We start from the raw sequence: 19,703 nt of genomic DNA, 5'->3' as shown, positions 1-19,703 counted from the left end.
AAGGCGCTGCTTGCAGTGTTGGCATCCCATATGGGCACCAGTTCGAGTCTTGGCTGTCCCACTTCCCGTCCAGCTCTCTGCTATGGCCTGGAAAAGCAGCAGAAGATGGCCCAAGTCCTTGGGTCCTGCACTCATGTGGGAGACCTGGTAGAAGCTCCTGGCTTTGGCCTAGCCCAGCTCCGGCTGTTGTGGCCATTTGGGGAATGAACCAGTGGATGGAAGACCTCTCTCTCTCTCTCTCTCTGCCTCTGTTTCTCTCTCTGTGTAGCTCTTTCAAATAAATATATAAATCTTTAAAAATAAAAAATAAAAGCCACATATAGGGGCCAGTGTTGTTGTGTAGTGGGTAAAGCCACCGCCTGCAGTGCAGGCATCCCAAATGGGTGCTGGTTTGAGTCCCAGCTGCTCCACTTCCCATCCAGTTCCCTGATAATGTGCCTGGGAAAGCAGCAGAAGATGGCCCAAGTCCTTTGGCCCCTGTAGTCGCATGGGAGATCAGGAGGAAGCTCCTGGCTCCCGGCTTGGGATCAACACAGCTCCAGTCCTTGTGGCCATTTGGGGAGTGAACCAGCAGATGGAAGACCTCTCTCTCTCTCTCTCTCTCTCTCTCTGCCTCTCTGTACTCTGCCTTTCAAATAAAATAAATAAATCTTTAAAAAAAAAGCCCACAGATAGCGACATTTACCTCTTGCTGCCCTCTTCCATACACAGTAACATTTCAAGGAAGAAGGCTATTTTGTGAGTGGCACGGTTTCTTTATGGTTTTGGAATATGGTCTACAGTATTTAGAACAGATCTACACAATCAGGGGAGAATAATTATTTGTAAATGTACTGCATTCTATTCATCATGAATCTCTTTATGTCGATGCAAGGCTGAACACACAGGTTTTCTCACCCTTCTTCTTACTTCTGTAGGCTTTTTGTCCTGTGTGAATTTTCTGGTGTTGAATAAGAGATGAGCTCTGGCTGAAGGCTCTGTCGCAATCATGGCATTTATAGGGTTTCTCGCCAGTGTGAGTCCTCAGATGCTTTGTAAGGGATGAGCTCTGGCTGAAGGCCTTCTCACACTCTCTGCATTTGTAAGGTCTCTCTCCAGTGTGAATCCTCTGATGTCTTACAAGGGCTGAGCGGTCACTGAAGGCTTTCTCGCAGTCATTACATTTGTAAGGCTTCTCCCCAGTGTGAGTCCCTTGATGCTGAATAAGAGCTGAGCAGTAGCTGAAGGCTTTCCCACATTCACTGCACTCGTACGGCTTTTCCCCCGTGTGGCTTCTCCGATGCTGAGTCAGGCCTGACCGATCACTAAAGGCTTTCCCACACTCTTTGCAGCTGTAGGGATTTTCTCCAGGATGCACCCTCTGGTGTTTCATGAGGGATGAGGTATCGCTGAAAGCTTTCTCACAATCCTTGCATCTGTAGGGTTTCTCCCCAGTGTGTGTGCGGTGATGCTGAATGAGATACGTGCTTTGGTTGAAGGCCTTCCCACACTCCTTGCACGCGTAGGGCTTCTCTCCAGTGTGAGTGGTGCGATGCTGAAGCAGGGCCGAACGGTGACAGAAAGCTTTCCCGCACACATTGCACTCGTAGGGCTTCTCTCCAGTGTGGATTCTCTGGTGCTGAAGGAGCGAAGAACTCCGAATGAAGGCCTTGCCGCACTGGCTACACGCATAGGGCTTCTCGCCAGTGTGGGTTCTCTGATGGAGGACAAAGGCGGAGTAGTAACTGAAGCACCTGCCACACGCGGTGCACTCCCACGGCTTTTTCCCAGGGTGCATCTTCCGACGTCTGATGGGGTTTGAACTTTCCCCAGGTTCATAACAACCCGTAGGCTTTTTCCTGTGTTTGACTGTGACACGCCTTGAGTCTCTCTTCTGGTTTCCCTGCTGCCTTCCTAGCGGGCCTTCACATTCCCAGGTTCCTATCAACCTAGAGCTCCAAGCATCACCCTTTTGCAGTCTTTCCAGTATCAGCTCTCTTTCAGGTGATCGTTCATAATCTTCCTGCTTTAAAAGGAATTCTTCAGTTGCAGGCATGGATTCAGAATCTAAAATAACAAAAAGTACAAATGTTGGTCATTTCTATATTGAGAGGAATAAAATTGTGAGAGGGACTATGATAATATTTTAAAATTATGCCTACGGGACCAGCATTGTGGCTTAGTGGATAAAGCTGCCTTCTGCAATGCCAGCATCCCCTATGGGTGCTGGTTTGTATCCTGGCTGCTCCACTTCTGATCCAACTCCCTGCCAATGCCCTGGAAAAATCAGTGGAGGATGGCCCAACTGTTTGGGCCCCTGCACCCATGTGGGAGACCTGGATGAAACACTTGGCTCCTGGCTTTGGCCTGGCCCAGCCCTGGCCATTCTGGCCATCTGGGGAGTAAACTAGCAGGTGGAAGGTCTCTCTCTGCCTCCCCCTCTCTTTCTGTACCTGTGACTTTCAATAAGTACATAAATCTTTTTTTAAAAGATAGATATTAAAATTATTTATTTGAGGGTCCAGCACTGTGACGTAGAGCGCTGGGCCTCCACCTGCAGTGCCCGCATCCCATGCTGGTGGCAGTTCATGTCCCTGACTGCTCTGCTTCCAGTCCAGCTCCCTGCCAGTACACCTGGAAAGGCAGCGGAGGGTGGCCCAAGTGCTTGGGGTATCGTCCTGCCCTTCCCAAGTGATTAGCAGGGAGGTGGACTGGAGTTGAACCAGTGCCCATATGGAGTGTTGCCATCTCAGGATTACACCACAACACAGCATCCTATTTAAAATTTTTAAAGCTTTTAATTAACATACAAAATTGCACATATTTATACGGTACCATGCGATATTTTGATACATGTATATATTTTGTAATGTCAAATCAGGGTAAACACAGCTATATCCTCAAACATTTAATGTTATCTTTACAATGAAAACATTCAAAATCCTTTCTTTTAGTTTTAGGTGTTGTTTTGTTTTTTAAGAAAAATACACAATACATTATCATTATCTATAGTCACCTTTCTGTGCTGTAGAAGACTAGAATTTCTTACTTAATTTAGCGCCCATTAATCAAATTTTTCCTCATCCCTCCCTCTGCTTACTTTCCCTGGCCTTTGGTAACCATTATTATATTCCTAAATTATATAAAATTAACTTTTTTTTAAAAAAAAGTTGTTTCTTATTTCTTGAGAGACAGAATTGCAGATAGAGAGAGGCAGAGACAGAGAGGTCTTCCATCTGCTCGGTCACTCCCTAAATGGCAGCAATGGTTGGAACTGGGCCGATCTGGAGCCAAGAGCTTCTGGGTGTCCCAAGTGGGTACAGGGGCCAAGTACTTGGGCCACCTTTCACTGCTTTCTCAGACCATTAGCAGGGAGCTGGATTGGAAGTAGAGCAGCTGGGACTGGAACCAGCACCTATATGGGATGCTGGCACCCAAGCGGAGGCTTAACCCCACTATGCCACAGCACCAACCCCAAGATTAACTTTAATGATTCCCCAAATGAGTGAGATTATGTTGTACTTGCCTTTCTACAGCTGATTTATTTCACTTAACATGGTGACCTCCAGGTCTATCTATGTGGTTGCAAGTGACAAGATTTTATTCTCTTTCATGGTTATATAGTATTTTTTTATTTTTAAATTTTTTAAGCTGAACAAATTTCATGTATTTCATATATACAGATTTATAGTAATACTTTCCACCCCACTCTCCCTCCCTCCTCCTTCCTTTCATTCCTTCCTTTAATTTTTAGAATGATCTACTCTCAGTCTATTTTATACTCATAAGATTAACCCTACACTAAGTAAATAATTCAATAAATAGTAAAAAAAAAAAAACAAACATGGAATACTTCGCAAATTTGCATGTCATCTTTGTACAGCGGCTATGCTAACCTTCTCTGTATCAATCCAATTTTAGTATATGTGCTGCTAAAGGAAGCACTATTTATTTTTATTTGAGAGGTAGAGAGATGGGTGGCACAGGAGAATTCTTATATGCTGGTTCGTTCTCCAAGCAGAAGCCACTAGGAACTCCATCCAGATCACCCATGTGGATAGGAGGGATCCAACTACTTAAGCTATCACCTGCTGCCTCCCAAGGTGCTCATCAGCAGAGACCTAGAATCATAGCAGAACCAGAACTGGAACCCAGGTACTCTGATATGAGATATAGGCATCCTAACCTCTCAGCCAAATGCCTGCTTCATACATTATGTGTGTTTTTTTTTTAAAGATTTAGTTATTTATATTGAAAAGTAGAATTACAGAGAGAGAGAGAGAGTGAGAGAGAGATACAGAGAGAGAGAGAAAGAGATCTTCCATCTGTTGGTTCATTCCCCAGATGGTTGCAACAGCCAGGGCTGGGCCAGGCTGAAGCAAGGATCCAGGAGCTTCTTCTGGGTCTCTCATGTAGGTGCAGGGGCCCAAGCACGAGGGCCATCTTCCACTGCATTTCCCTGGCACATTAGCAAGGACTGGATCAGAAGTGGAGCAGCTGGAACTCGGTGCCACAGTGCCGCTGTCCTACCGCCCCATTACTTTTTAAACAGTTTTCGCTAGGGGAAGGAGTCTGGTCTAGCAGGTAAGATGTCTGTACCCCATACTGGAGTGCCTGGGTTCAATACCTTCCTCTGGCTCCTAACTCCAGCTTCTTGCTAATGCAGACCCTGGGAGGCAGCAGTGAATGCCCAAGTCACTGGATTCCTCCCACACATGCAGGAGACCTGGAGTGGATTCAAATAGCTCCTACCTTCAGCCTCCACAGAGGCCTGACCATTTTGCATGGACACCCAGCATGAGAGAACCAGTAAATGTCAGTGCTCTGTATCTCTCTGCCTGTCAAATAAATTAAATAATACTCTCTGGTCTTTTCATAGAGGCAAAATGTTTCTTTTAGATGCTTTAAGTATGAACTTGTGTCTCCACTAACCACTACCCCTTTCTTTCCTTCCTTCCTTCCATCTTCCCTCCTACCCTCCCTCCCTCCCTTGCAAAAGCAAAAATTCCTTCCTTCTTTGCTTCCTTCCTTCCATCTTCCTTCCTCTTTTGTCACAGCCAAATTTCTCAAAGAGCTTATGCGCATTCTCTCATGTATACTCCTGTACCCACTAGTCTGGCTTCTCTCTCTACTACTTTCCCTACTCTCCCTGAAGTCAACAACCACTTCCTGGTCATCTAAACCCAGTGGGGCTCTTTCGTGGGCATTGTTCAGCTTGGCATCTCAGCAGCACTGCATGCTGTGGCTCAGCCTTCCAGCTGCCAACATTCTGTCCTGTCTTTTGTGTTTCTACGCTGTCTAGGTTTTTCCTGATCTCTATTTCTCGGGAACTTTTTCTGCTGTTTGTTCTTCTTACGTGTTGATAGTTCTTGGCATTCAGCCTTAGGCTCCCCTCTTTCGCCCTTGCTCCCTCCCCCAATTACATTCTCTCCTGTAACGATCTCATACATGTCCAGTATTGCTGCACAGCAGGTTAAAGACCATATCCATCCCGTGGTCTTAATTGTTTTCTATAATTCCACCCAAACCCCTATCTCCAGCTTAGTTCTTTCTCCCTATCCATGTTCTCGGCTATCTAATTTATATATCCATTTGGAAATCCTGAATTTACTCTACCAGAGTATGTCAAAAAGTTCATGAAAAATTCAATGAAAAAATTTTTATTTTGTGCAAAAATTTTTTGTAATCTATGTGCACAAGAGGCTTTCAAAACATTCATGAAAATGCATATTATGAAAACACTATTTGTGAATTTAAAAAATTTTAGCCTCAAAATAAACTTATCTTTTAGTGCCACTTTCAATGAGCTTTTTGGAGTATCCTCGAATCTACACTTTGACTCATCTGCTCCCTTAACCTACACACTCTCCAGGTTTCACTAGCTCAGAAAACATCAACATCATCATGCTCAGAAAAAAGGAGACTTTATACAAGAATATGGGCTCTACCACCAAAAGGTAAGTTTCTAGAGTGTACATCATATCTCCTTTGTTCACTCATATTTCTCAGGGCCTATCCTAGTGCTGGTAGAGAGTAAGCACACATTAAATATATGGTTTAAATTTATCTATTTGTTGTGGCCGGTGCTGTGGCGCAGCTGGTTAATGCCGTGGCCTGAAGCGCTGGCATCCCATTTGGGTGCCGGTTTGAGACCTGGCTGCTCCAATTCTGATCCAGCTCTCTGCTATGGCCTGGGAAAGCAGTGGAAGAAGGCCCAAGTCCTTGGGTCCCTGCATCCGAGTGGGCGACCCAGAAGAAGCTCCTGGCTCCTGGCTTCAGGTTGGCGCAACTCTAGCTATTGCAGCCAATTGGGGAGTGAACCATTGGATGGAAGACCTCTCTCTGCTTCTCCTCTCTCTGTGTAACTCTGACTTTCAAATAAATAAATAAATCTTAAATAAAATCATTTATTTGTTTATTTGTATTTGAAAGGCACAGAGAGAAAGAGAGAGAAGCAGAGACAGAGATCTTCCATCTGCTGGAGTTTATTCCCCAAATGCCTTTAACAGCCAGGGCTGGACCAGGCTAAAGCAAGAAACTGAAACTCAATGCAGGTCTCACACATGGGTGCCAGGGACCCGAGCACGTGAGCCCTCACTGCTGCCTCCCAGGGTGTGCATTAGCAGGATGCTGGAATCAGAGGTGCAGCAGGAACTGAACCCAGACATTCTGACGTGGGATGTGGCATCACAAGTGGCATCTTAACTGCTGAGCCAATCACCTGCCCCTAACTATATATTGTATGAGCAAAACTGAACACAAGCAATACAAATAAGGAGGCAACTTGAGAGTTCAGTAAGCCCTTACTGAGACACTTTTGGGACTAGCGCTGCGGCATAATGGGGTAAAACCTACCACCTGTAACACCAGCATCCTATCTGGGCACTGGTCAAGTCCCGAGGCTGTTCCACTTCTGATCCACCTCCTTGCTCACATGCCTGGGAAGGCAGTGGAAGATGGCCAACTACTTGGGCCCCTGAACCTATGTGGGAGACCCTGATTTAGCTCCTAGCTCCTGGCTCCTGGCTCCGGCCTAGCCCAGCCCTGGCCATCGTGGCCATCTGGGGAGTGAACCAGTGGATGGAAAACCTGTCTCTCTTCTCTCTCTCTATAACTCTGTCTTTCAAATAAATAAATCTTAAAAAAAGAAGATTTTGCCTCATTATAGAAATATAACTATAAAAATATTTGAGTAAATATATTTTAATGTGATTTTTATAAGTTGAGAACAGTAAGTAATAAAATTTAGTATACACTATGAACTATAATGTTAGATTAACAATTCTGTTTTTATTATGTGTGAACTGTTATTGTAAGAGATTAAATATATTAACACAGTTAATCTTCAGAAAATCCCAGTTTCTCTTTTTTTTTAAATATTTATTTATTTATTTGAAAGGCAGAGTTACAAAAAGGCAGAAGCAGAAACAGAGAGAGGTCTTTCATTCGCTGGTTCACTCCCTAAATGGCCACAATGACCAATCTGAAGCCAATCTGAAGCCAGGAGCCAGAAGCTTCTTCTGGGTCTCCCATGCAGGTATAGGGGCCCAAGGACTTGGGCCTTCTTCCACTGCTTTCCCAGGCCTTAGCAGAGAGCTGGATTGGAAGTAGAGTAGCTGGGAATTGAACCAGCACCCACATGGGATCCCAGCACTGCAGGCAGTGGCTTTACCCACTATGCCACAGTGCCAGCCCAACCCCAGTTTCTGTAATTGAAAGTCAGAACCTTGAGAAGCATCCTGGACTCTTCCCTATACCCTACCAACCACAAAATTTTCAAATTTTCACCAAATTTTATGAATTACAGCTCCCTCATGAATGAGACTAATACTTTTATACAAGAGACCCAAGAGAGACCTCTCCCCACCCCTTCCACCAAATAAGAAGGTAGCATCTAAGAACCAGACAGTAGGCCCTCACCAGACACCAAATTTTCTAGCACTTCGATTGTAGAATTCCCAGTTTCCAGAACTATGAGAAATCAATTTCTGATGTCCATAAACCTCTTGGTTTATGGTATTTTGTTATAGTAGCTCAGACAGACTGAGACATTTATATTGTAGTAAGTAGCCCACATTACAAAATAAGATTTCCTTACCCCAAAACACAAGGCTCCCACAGTGCTCCACCTTCATATCCATGCCGATGTACTTGTGGGCAGAATTCAGCTCTTCTACCTCCTCTTGGGTGAAGTCCATTTCTTCATCTTTGACTGTCATCAACTCCTGGAAGAACAAGGACATTCTTCACATTCCTAAAGGGCTTGGTAATGGTAAGGGAAAGGAACAATCTAGAAGATTTTAACTTTAATGAAATGTTCTAAAATTATGAAATATGAGTCTGTGCTAAGGAATATAATAATGAATGCTAATATTTATAATTTATTTCCTATGTGTTGTTATTTGAGTAAACTTTCTCAAAATAAAAACCATACAAGGTAAGAGGAAAGTAGTGTTATTAACATTATTTTTAAGTGTAAGGGTCAGATCTGGCATTTGGACCAGACAGTCTGACTTCAAACTTACATATATATATTTTTATTTATTTATTTGACAGGTAAGAGTTACAGACAGTGAGAAAGACAAAGGTCTTCCTTCCGTTGGTTCACTCCCTAAGTGGCCGCAACGGCTGGAGCTGTGCTGATCTGAAGCTGGGAGCCAGGAGCTTCCTCCTGGTCCCCCATGTGGGTTCAGGGGCCCAAGGACTTGGGCCATCCTCCACTGCTTTCCCAGGCCACAGCAGAGAGCTGGACTGGAAGAGGAGCAGCTGGGACTAGAACCTGGCACCCATATGGGATGCCGGCGCCGCAGGGGGAGGATTAACCAAGTGAGCCACAGCGCCAGCCCCTCAAACTTATATTTTTAATTATATTCTTCTGCCTTTTACTAAATCAATATAATAAACTATCAAATGAAAACTAAATGTTAACTATTGATTATGCTGTGGCTACAATAGGCTCAGATGTGTAATTTATGGTGCCATATTAATAGGTATATTCTGAAATTTCAAAGAAATTCAGATTGTTCTTATAGAAGTCTCTTCGGGGCCAGTGCTGTGGCATAGCAGGTAAAGCCGCCGCCTGCAGTGCTGCCATCCCATATGGGCAACGGTTTGAGTCCTGGCTGTTCCACTGCCGATCCAGCTCTCATTATTTAATTTGCTGTTCAAATAAAATAAATAAATCTTTAAAAAAAAAGGAGAAAAAGCCTTGTCTTTCTCTGTATTTTGGGTTGTGAGTTTAGATTTACTTAACACTTATTAAAGCTGTCTGAACAAATGAATTTACTGATTTGTTGAAAATGATCAACGGTTCTAAAGTCAGATTCTTACTCTGTTACAATGACAGCCATGTAAGTATATGTTATTAGCCATAGCTAACTGCACACTACTTTGTGGAGAACTCAAGAGAATCGTTAGTGGCACAGGATTTCGAATCAGATATGAGCGGGTTCTGACGAGGGTTCAAGCATTTGATGAATCCGAGCAAGCTACTACCATGAGCCTGTTTCTTCGTCTGTGAAATAGGTATTATCCTTTACTCCCTAGACTGGTTACTGAAAACACACGAAGTCATGTCTGAAAGGCATCTCTATACGCTGGAGTTCCCCAAGACTCAGAGCTTACAACTCTCCATCTACACTTACATACCAACAAGATTCCTCCTACCTTTAAAACATTTTTGAAAACCACCTCTTTGGTCTTGTCTTACTACTCTTTCCAGCTGTCGCTCTACTTCCTTTCTTTCTTTTAAACTAACACTCTCCAAAACAGGTGTCCAGAGGCCCTGGCTCCAGTTTCTCCCCCCTCATTTTTTTCCCCATTCCACTCCTACCGCTCCGTGAAGTTGCTCTCTGCCATCACCAAGGGCCGGCACACGTGCAAACTCAGTGCTCCATTGCCAGGCCTCACCTCACCTGGCTGAGCAACAGCATTTAGTACAGCTGATCACTCCCTTCTCCTGGCAACACTTCAGCTGGTTTCCAGGTTGCCACGTCTTTGCGCTCCGCCAGCCTCACTGGTCACATCTTCTCGGTCTCCTCTTCATCTCCCTGACCTCTAAGCGTTGGAGAGTTACTGCACTCAGCAAGGAGCTCTCATCTCTTTTCCATCTATACCCACTCTCTTAGTGACCACAGTTTCATGGCTTAACTACTATTCATATAGCTCACTAGGCTAATTCTCCGCCTGCAGCGCCAGACCTCGGGTTCTAGTCCCGGTTGGGGCGCCGGATTCTGTCCCGGTTGCTCCTCTTCCAGGCCAACTCTCTGCTGTGGCCCAGAAAGGCAGTGGAGGATGGCCCAAGTGCTTGGGCCCTGCACCCTATGGGAGACCAGGAGGAAGCACCTGGCTCCTGGCTTCGGATCGGCGCAGTGCACCGGCCACAGTGTCCATTTGGGGGTGTGAACCAACGGACAAGGAAGACCTTTCTCTCTTTTACTAACTCTGTCTGTCAAAAAAAACACATATAGATCATTCTCAGATTTAAATCTCCAGCCCCAACTCTCCCAAGAGTTTCAAGTCTTCAAGGAAAAAGTCCTTTGGTTCAGGAGCCAGTGTTGTGATTCAGTGAATTAAGCCACCAACTGCAATGCCAGCACCCCATATGAGTGCTGGTTCAAGTCCTGGCTGTCCCACTTCCAATCTAGTTCCCTATAAGTGCACCTGGGAAAGAAGCAGATGGCCCTAATGCTTGGATCCCTGCCACCAATGTGAGAGGCCTGTATGGAACTACAGGATCCTGGCTTCGGCCTGGTCCAGCCCTAGCCCCTAGCCAATGTGGCCATTTGGGAAGAAACCAGTGAAAGACCTCTTTTTCTGTTTTACCCTCTCTATCACTCTGCCCTTTAAAAAAAAAAAAAATGTTGGTTGAGTGTCTCAAGCACTTGGGCTATCTTCTACTGCTTTCCCAGGCCATAGCAGAGAGCTGGATCAGAAGTGGAACAGCTGGGACTTGAACTGTTGCCCATATGAGATGCCGGCACTGCAGGCGGCAGCTTTATGTGCCACACCACAGCATCAGCCCCACTCTGCCTTTCAAATAAATAAATCTTTTTTAAAGAAGTATGTTGGTTCAGTTCTTTTGGTGGGATTTCCTTGGATCTCTGAAACAATATGAAAGAAACAAGGACACACTGTACACATGGTAAGATTTCAGGGGAGGGAAATTAAACTCAAACTCACCTGGAACTCGACAGGAAGCAGCTCAACAGTAGGTTCCATTTCTTCTGTGCTTTGTTGTTGGAGTAGAGAAGCATCTTCAGTGGTCACAGCTGAAAAGAGTCGAAAATAAGCTATGAAGTAGGTAAATTCTATTTTTGCATTTCCATATTCACTAGGGCAAAAGCTGTCACAGGCCAGGTTGCGTACATAAGGCTGACAATATTTAACTCAAAAAGCTCAGATGCAGGAGCCAGCATTGTGGCACAGTAGGTTAAGCCACACTTGCAATGACAGCATCCCACATTGCAGTCCTCAATGTTCTGCTTCTGATCCAGCTCTCTGCAAATGCTCCTGGGAAGGCAGCAGATGATGGCCTGGGCACTTAGGACCCTGCCACCTACGTGGGAGACCCAGCTGGAGTTCCTGGCTCCTGGCTTTGGCCTGGCCCAGTCCTGGATGTTGTGGCCATTTGGGAAGTGAACTAGTAGTGGAAGATCTCTCTCTCTCTCTCTCTCTTTCTCTCTCTGTGTGCCTTTAAAATAAATCTATAAAAAAAAAAAAAAAAAAAAAAAAAAAAAAAAAAAAAAAAAAAACCTCAGATGTTGACAGAGTACATAGAATAAGATAGCCAAGTAAGGGGTTGGCATTGTGTCACAGGTAAAACTGCCACCTGTGACGCTAGCATCCCACATCAGCACCAGTTCGAGCCCAGATGCTCCACTTCCAATCCAATTCCCTGCTATTGGTCCTAGGAAAGCAACAGAGGATGGCCCAAGTCCTTGGGCCCTGTACACATGCTGGAGACCTAGAAGAAGCTCCTGGCTCCTGGCTTCACCCTGGCTCAGCCTCAGCCATTGCGGCCACTTAGGGAGTCAACTAGCAGATGGAAGATCTCTCTCTCTCTCTAACTCTGACTTTCAAATAAATAAAATAAATCTTTAAAAAAAAGATAACCAAGTGAAAGTGATTTTTGTAAGTTTTATTCTATTTGTTTGAAAGGCAGAGTTATGGGGGATGGAGGGGGGAGAGAAATTGAGAGAGATCTTCCATTCACTGGTTTACTCCCCAAATGGCCTCAACAGCTGGGGCTGGGCCAGGCTGAAGCCAGGAGCCAGGAGCTCCAGATCGTCCACACGGGTGCAGGGGCCCAGGCACTTGGGACACCTTCTGCTACTTGCCCAGGCACGTTAGCAGGGAGCTGGGTAGGAAGTGCAGCAGCCTGGACACAAACTGGTACCCACAGGGGACGCCGGCATCACAGGCAGTGGCTCTATTCTCTACTCTACAACATCGGCTGTGCTGTGGTCTACTCCCGGGCCTTCTCCCAACACGTGTCGTCTGCTCTTTCCTGCCACGTGGGTGCACCTGGCTATTTCATTCTCACCAAGGGTGTTTCTCTCCATTCTCCTCACTTTCAACTTCGTGTTTATTCCAGCAGCCCTTACCTTCTTCTTCCACTTGGACGGCCACGGCATCCATGCTCGGCTTCTGCTCTTTGTGCTGTAACTGGCAGGCCTTCCTCCGTAGCCACTGCTTCAGAGATGAGCGCAGACTTCCAGCGCTACACAACCCGCACTTTCTGCAGGCCAAGGACTCTGCTCTGAAGCTCTGGAGAGAGACTTTGAGAGTTTCCTGCGGGACATCTCCCTCTGTCCCTACCCCCGGGGGGCTTACTACCATGCATTTCCTCCTAGGGCCTCAGACAAAAATCTACTTTGCTTGGAAACCTTAGGACTGGGTCCTTAATCCCCACGGCTGGAAGATCTTTCTTTGGAATACCAAGGTCAGCCAGTACATGTTGCACCAGCCATTACATGGCGCACCAACTAGTTCCAGAATCTTCCGGGAACGCCCATGGAGGCGGACGCACACACGTGGCAGGAACCGTCAGCAGAGCTCCCTCGGCTGGTTCACCTTCAACGCTCACAAACACAAGGCAATAGGAAGCCAGGACCCTTCGACACAGAGTCCTCACTCGCTTTTAAGACCCGGCGCGTCCAGAATCGGACCCCGTGCACTGGTCCCCCAAATACAGGCAAGCCCCAGAACCCTAAAACAGGGCAAAACAGAAGGCAGACGGACAGGGCATCGGGCCCCCTTTCTTCCTCTCTGTCCCCTGAGGCTCCGGCCGAGTGGCGAGATTTAAAGCCAAAACCTCCGGGAGGCGCTCGCACTCGAAACCACCTCAGAAACCCACGTCCTCGCCCGGCCCAGACTCCCGCTCCCAGAATCCTCCGCTCCCGACTCCATCTCCCAGAGGCCTTAGCGGCTGCCCCGCCCCCTCGCTCAGACCGGGACCCAGAATTCCCGCGCGACCCCTCGGAGGTCTCCTCCGGGAGGGCGCGCCGAGCCCCCGCGAGGGGACCGGCGCCGGAGTCGGAGCCGCGCGCGCACAGCCAGGCCCCGCGTCCTCTTACCCCTGGGCGTGTGCGGCGCGGCGGGGTCCGCGGGCGGCGGGGACGCGGCGCGGGAGGAGCGGGCAGGGCCGCGTGCCGGCCCACGGCGCGCGGGGACACAAAAGGCTCGAGCCCGAGGCTCGCCTGCAGTCGCATCTGCGCACTTGGCGGCGAGCGCGCCGGGTCGCGGGGGTCCTGGCGGAAAGACTCCACTTCCCAGAGGGCTCGGGGACCCCGGTGCCAGCCGTGGGGGGCGGGGGGCGTCGGGCCCCTTTATGGGTAAAACGAGAAGCTGTCACTGGAACGTTCCAGATTATGCTAGTGTGTGGTTGTTGATTCTGGAGAGAGAGGTGTGCGATGCAAAGTGTTTTCCCCAATAGCCCTCCATTGTTCCCTAGAATCAAGCCCGCGTGCCGGTGACGATCTTGCTGTATTCTATTGAATAGAGCAGGGTTGAGGCGCCCTTGTCCCCAGTGGAGACGAAAGAACACGACTAAGAAGGAGTTCCGAGGGGGAGGTTAGACATGAGAAAGAAGCAAGTAGGCAGACTGGCTTTGAGTCGCGGCCAAGTGTGCACCAGGAATTAACATTAGCCCCCAAGGACCCCTCTCCTTGAGCCAAGGGAGTTAGGGTCCACCGGGCAAAAGGTACTTCTTCCCTCTGTGTCGGAAGAACGGCGAGCTCTCCGCAGACATGGGCTGGAACCCATGGTACCCCCAAGGGTTGCTCTTGAACCAGCAGATGGAGTTCTCTGTCTCTCAAATAACTGAGTAATTTTCAGTTAAATCCGTTCATATCACTTCTCAGAGCTCTTCAGCTGGCTATCTGGGGGTAAGATGTAACCTTGCTAACAAATTAAAAAATCCTGCATTATCTGGCTGCGTGAACCTTGAATTGTTTGGTGCTGTCTCCATATAATTCTTTTTTTTTTTTTTTTAAGATTTATTTATTTATTTTAAAGGCAGAGTTAAAGAGAGAGAGATTCTCCACCTGTTGGTTCACTCCCCAAATGGCCGTAATGGCCAAGCTGCGCTGATCTGAAGCCAGGAGCCAGGAGCTTCTTCCGGGTCTCCCATGCGGGTGCAGGGGCCCAAGGACTTGGGGCATCCTCTGCTGCTTTCCCAGGCCACAGCAGAGAGCTGGATGGGAAGTAGAGCAGCCGGGTCTCCCAAATGGCGGCTATATGGGATGCTGGCAGCGCAGGCTGCAGCTCCACCCAGTATGCCACAGCGCTGGCCCCACCATATAATTGGATATACTGAGATCACACAATATCTTCTACATCCCAGACTTACTACATATACCCTTAATACATACATTCATTTCCACTGCTTGGAATCTATCTAGTCATCCTTCAAATTTCAGTTCAAATGTTATTTCTTAGAGAAGACTACCTCCTCTAATGCAAATTGATTTTGTCACAAAAACATGGCCTTTCTCTCTAGACATCACAATTTATAAGTATACATTTATTTTTGCTGTTGTGTAATATGCATCTTCCCCATTTCACTGTGTATTCAGTGGGTTCAAAGACCCCTTACCTTGAGGCCGGCCTTGGGCTTAGTGGGTAAATCCACACCTGCCATTCCAGCATCCCACATGGGTGCTGGTTCATGTCCTGGCTTCTCCTCTTCGGATCCAGCTCTCTACTATTACGTGGGAAAGCAGTGGAAGATGGCACAAGTGCTGGGGGTCCCTGCCACCCACATGGGAGACTGGGATGAAGCTCCTGGCTTCGCCCCATTGTGGCCATCTGGGGAGTGAACCAGCAGATGGATAATTTTCTCTCTCTCTCTCTCCTTCTCTCTCTAACACTGACTTTTTTTTTTAAAGCTACTTTTTTTTTTTAAGATTGATTTTATTTATTTGCAAGAGTTACAGAGAGAGGTAGAGACAGAGAGAAAGGTCTTCCATACGCTGGTTCACTCCCCAGATGGCTGCAATGGCCGGAGCTACGCTGATCCAAAGCCAGGAGCCAGGAGCTTCTTCTGAGTCTCCCACGCAGGTGCAGGGGCCCAAGGACTTGGGCCATCTTCTATGGCTTTCCCAGGCCATAGCAGAGAGCTGAATCGCAAGTGGAGCAGCAGAGACTAGAACCAGCACCCATATGGGATGCCGGTGCTTCAGGCCAGGGCTTTAACCCACTGTGCACAGTGCTGATCCCAACACTGACTTTCAAATACATAAATAAATCTTTTTTTTTTTAATACCACATACCTTGGTGCATCACCATGTCAAGTGCCAAGCACATACCCTGTTAAGTGCACACAATTCCACAGTTAATTATTCCCAGTCTTGCCTGGGTCCTGACATTGTTTAGTAGCCCTTTATTTCTCCATGGTTATCTTCTTTTATACGTGATTGTCTCCTCTTCTAATTCCATTTATAAACCGGTCCAGATACCACTTTCTGCAACTCTGCCTTTCAAATAAATAAATCTTTGTATCAAATAAAAATTCTTATATAACTTTGACCTTTCATTTAGTGATAAGTTACATATAGCTTGGCAGTCATTCAAATACATTTAAATGTGAAAAATATATAACTGTGATAAAATTATTTGAATGCTTTGTAACAAATAATTTCATGCTGCTTTTTGTAATGAGTTGGAGAACAGGGCCTTATTTGAAATCTGTTTTATCTGCTTCCCACACAGATACCACCTTTTACCTACCTCACTCTTTTGAATTTATTTTCTTTTTCAGAAGGATTTTCCAGGTTGTAAATCACATGTAATGGTTATTATGGGATACAAAAGATTGCTTGCTATCAAGTGCTTTTGAAGTAATCATTTCCAGGGCCGACGCTGTGGTGCAGCGGGTTAAAGCCATGGTCTGCAGCGCTGTCATCCCATATGGGCGCCAGTTCAAGTCCTAGCTGCTTCACTTCTGATCCAGCTCTCTGCTATGACCTAGGAAAGCAGTAGAAGATGGCTCAAGTCCTTGGGCCTCCGAACCCATGTAGCAAACCTTGAAGAAGCTCCTGGTTTCGGATAGGTGCAGCTCCAGCCATTGTGGCCATCTGGGGAGTGAACCAGCGGATGGAAGACTTTTCTCTCTTTCCTGCCTCTGCCTCTCTCTAACTCTGCCTTTCAAATATATATATCTTTAAAAAAGTATTTATTTAAAAAAGAAATAATAATTTCTTACAGGTGATAGAATGTTTTAGATTAAAAAATTCAGAAAAAAAAACCCAAAACTTTACAACGGTGATCAAAAGTGTTATGTTTTGTTTTATTTTTACTGGGGCTGGTGTTGTGGCGCAGCTCCTACTTCAACCTGGTCCAGGCCTGCCTGTTGTGGCCATCTGGGGAGTGAGCCAATGGCTAGATCTCTTTGTCTTTCTGTCTCTTCATGTCTCTTTGTAACTCTGCCTTTCAAATAAATAAATAAATCCCTCTTTTTTAATGGCAATTAAGATGTCCCCACTCTATGTAGGAGTGCCTGGGTCCATTTCCTGGTTCCCAATTCCAGCTTCCCACCAATGCAGACCTTGCAAGGCAGCAGGAAATGGCTTCAGTTTGGGTTCCTGCCATTTATGGGGAGACTTTGGCTGAGTTTTTGGTTCCAAGTATGTTACAGGCTTTTGGGGGAATGAATGGGAACACATTCGCTCTCCCTTGCTCTCTTGTTCTCTCTCTGCCTTTAAATAGAAAAATTAAATATGAATCTTTTATATTAAAACTGATGAAAGAAGGTCAAAGATATATACAGAGAAAAATAATATCATTATAAATATGTTAATTGTTTGGAAAGAAAGTTAAAAATACACAGACTAAATATTTTGGATTTTAGGGAAATAAAACAAAAATTCTAAGGAATTTAGGAGGATGAAAACATAAGTAAATGATCAATTCACAGATAAATGTAAGAGCTAGTAAAAATACTCAAGGGATATACTTTCTTGTGTTTTGAAAGGAAGTGGAGGTGGGGTATCTGGTGCTGTAGCTTAGCCATCCCTTGGGGCACACCCGTACTGGAGTGCTTAGGTCAGCGTGCAAGCTTCACTCCCGTCTCCAGCATCCTACTCGTGCACCCTGGGCGGCAACAGGTGATGGCTCAAGTAGGTGGGTCCCTGCCACCCACGTGAAAGGCGTAGATAGAATTCCAGTGCTGGCCGTGCCGTGATTAGGGGGAGCGCACCAGAGGTCGGGAATTCTGCTTCTGTCCCTACCTATCTGTCTCTGCCTTTAAACAATTTTTTTTTTTTGATAAGTAAATGGGAACAGCTCTACTTAGCCTAGCAATTAAGATGCTGGTGCCTCACGTTCCTCTACCTAGGTTCCACACCCAGCTCTGGCTGCCGACTCCAGTCTCTCCTGCTAATGCAGACCCTGGCAGGTGGACATAGTGGAGGGTGTACCTGGTAGTGTCCCTGCCACCTGCGTGGGAGACCCTCATTGTCTTCCAGGACATAGGGGGCGTGAACCAGCAAAAAGGATACATTTCTCTCTCTCTCTCTGTCTGTCTATATCTCCGCCTCTCTCTCTCTGTCTCTCTCTCTCTGTCTCTCTCTCTCTCTCTCTCTCTCTCTCTCTGCCTTTCAGATAAATCAATTGGCCGGAATCTGTTCCGTTGGGAGCCCGAGGCCTGGTGCATCTCTTACTCTGACAAGTCCCACTTCCTAGAACCAGAGGTGCGCGCGTGTGTGTGTGTGTGCGTGTGTGGGGGTGTATTCTTATGATTGTGCAAATGGACGGCTCTTCCACTCGCTCTAAAGAGGAGGAAAGGACCCCAGTGCCCCCGCGGCTCCTTGCGGGACACCGTGGTGGGGGACCTCTCCGGGCAGCCGCACACCACATCCCGGGCCTCCTGGAGTGCGCGGGAAGACGACGCGGGAGCCAGCCCCGGGAATGCGCATGCCGTGGGGAGAGGCTGCAGGGGGGCGCCCGGTGAGCATCGGGGCTTCCCGGGAGCGTAGAACCTCCCTCGGGGGGCGCTCAGCCCCAGGACCCCGCGTGTCCCCGCCAGCGGCGCTCGCTGCGGGAGCCGGGGCGCACGGGTTGTTCCTCCAAAACACCTGCGAAGCTCCCAACCGCGGCGGTGATGGAACTGAAAGATCCCGCACGGAGCGAGGAGCCCGCGGCGGCTGGCTAGGGGCGAGGCCGCGCTTCCGTGCGGACACCCGCAGGTTGCGCGTTCGAGTCCCTTCGCGTCGCGGCGAGCGATGGCTCGTTCGGCGGACACCCCCCCTCTCCTATTACCTTTTTTTTTTTTTTTTTTTTTTTTTTTAATAACCACGAGAGGCTATTTGTGAAGCTGAGGTTCGGCGAAGAACGGATGCAGGAACCGAAGGGAGAGAGGAGCCCTGGCCGAGTCCTCAGTCCCAGCGATGTCCGGGCTATCAACTCCAAGGATCCTGGCCCGTCTTTCTTGCTCGCCTTCCCCGTCGTCCTCGCCGAGGTGTTCACGAAAATGACTCCCTCGGGGCTGAGGAAAACGTAAAACAGCACCGCTGTCCTGACCCCGGCGTGATTCGAACACGCAGCCTTCTGATCTGGAGTCAGACGCGCTACCGTTGCGCCACGAGGTCCCCCACGCACGGCAGAGGCGGGTCTGCAGCAGCCAGGCTTGGGCGCAGCGCCTCAGGCGTGTGTTCTCCAGGGCCTGTGCAGAAGCAAACGAAGCCGGCCAGGAGCTGCCCGGGGACGCCGAGGGAGCCACCTTTGCGAAGCGCCGCTCGCCAGAGAGGCCGGGATGGGGTCTCCGGGGATCCGGGTTCTCTCCCCCGCGGTCCTTCTGCGCCCAGGCCACCGGCAGGTGCACCGAGGGTCAGGCGGGGAGAGCATTTCCTGTTGTCACACAGGGCACTTACTTGAGCGTTTTCTATTTTTATTTAATTTTATTTTAAGAGGTACCAGGCTTTGGAGAAATCTCACCAGACACAGGGGCAAACACACACACACACACACACACACAGCCAGAAGAGTTAGCTGAGGGGATTGAGGCTTTGCCCCTGGAGTTTTGGACAAGACTGGATTTGCATTTTCAGTATCAGTCTATATAGATTTGCAGTCTCCAAAATTCTCTTCACCTCGCAAAACTGAAACTCTACACCTATTAAAACCTGGCTCCTGCCATCGGATCAGCGTGGTGCGCCGGCCACAGTGCGCGGGCCGCGGCGGCCATTGGAGGGTGAACCAACGGCAAAGGAAGACCTTTCTCTCTG

General features: G+C 47.6%; 1 protein-coding gene and 2 non-coding genes across 3 annotated transcripts; all 3 read right to left on the bottom strand.

The window, feature by feature from the left end:
- Nucleotides 1-734: 734 nt before the first annotated feature.
- On the bottom strand, nucleotides 735-13,757 carry LOC103345259 (zinc finger protein 892). Its single transcript, XM_017337861.3, has 5 exons — nucleotides 13,557-13,757; nucleotides 12,585-12,747; nucleotides 11,161-11,249; nucleotides 8,078-8,204; nucleotides 735-2,046 (listed from the first exon to the last, which is right to left on the bottom strand). Exons 1-5 carry the CDS (start codon nucleotides 13,689-13,691, stop codon nucleotides 860-862), a joined length of 1,701 nt encoding a protein of 566 aa, XP_017193350.3. The 5' UTR covers nucleotides 13,692-13,757; the 3' UTR covers nucleotides 735-859.
- On the bottom strand, nucleotides 3,818-3,924 carry LOC127491505 (U6 spliceosomal RNA). The gene has a single exon (XR_007920225.1). It is a non-coding gene; the product is annotated as a U6 spliceosomal RNA (small nuclear RNA).
- Nucleotides 13,758-18,995: 5,238 nt separating the features above from the next.
- Nucleotides 18,996-19,067, bottom strand: TRNAW-CCA (transfer RNA tryptophan (anticodon CCA)). The gene has a single exon. It is a non-coding gene; the product is annotated as a tRNA-Trp (tRNA).
- Between the last annotated feature and the right edge of the window lie 636 nt (nucleotides 19,068-19,703).

Source organism: Oryctolagus cuniculus, chromosome 19 (genome assembly GCF_964237555.1).
Source record: "Oryctolagus cuniculus chromosome 19, mOryCun1.1, whole genome shotgun sequence".
NCBI classification, from domain to species: domain Eukaryota; kingdom Metazoa; phylum Chordata; class Mammalia; order Lagomorpha; family Leporidae; genus Oryctolagus; species Oryctolagus cuniculus.
Note: the sequence above shows the minus strand (reverse complement) of the source record. Positions and strands in the feature narration are given on the sequence as shown.

Bases quoted from the DNA above. Each gene is read 5' to 3' on its own strand.
- LOC103345259 (XM_017337861.3), bottom strand. From the start codon at position 13,691: ATGCGACTGCAGGCGAGCCTCGGGCTCGAGCCTTTTGTGTCCCCGCGC. The intron at 12,748-13,556 runs GTAAGAGGACGC...GTCTCTCTCCAG, and splicing joins CGCGCCGCACACGCCCAGGG to AGCTTCAGAGCAGAGTCCTT. The intron at 2,047-8,077 runs GTAAGGAAATCT...TTGTTATTTTAG, and splicing joins TGGGAGCCTTGTGTTTTGGG to ATTCTGAATCCATGCCTGCA.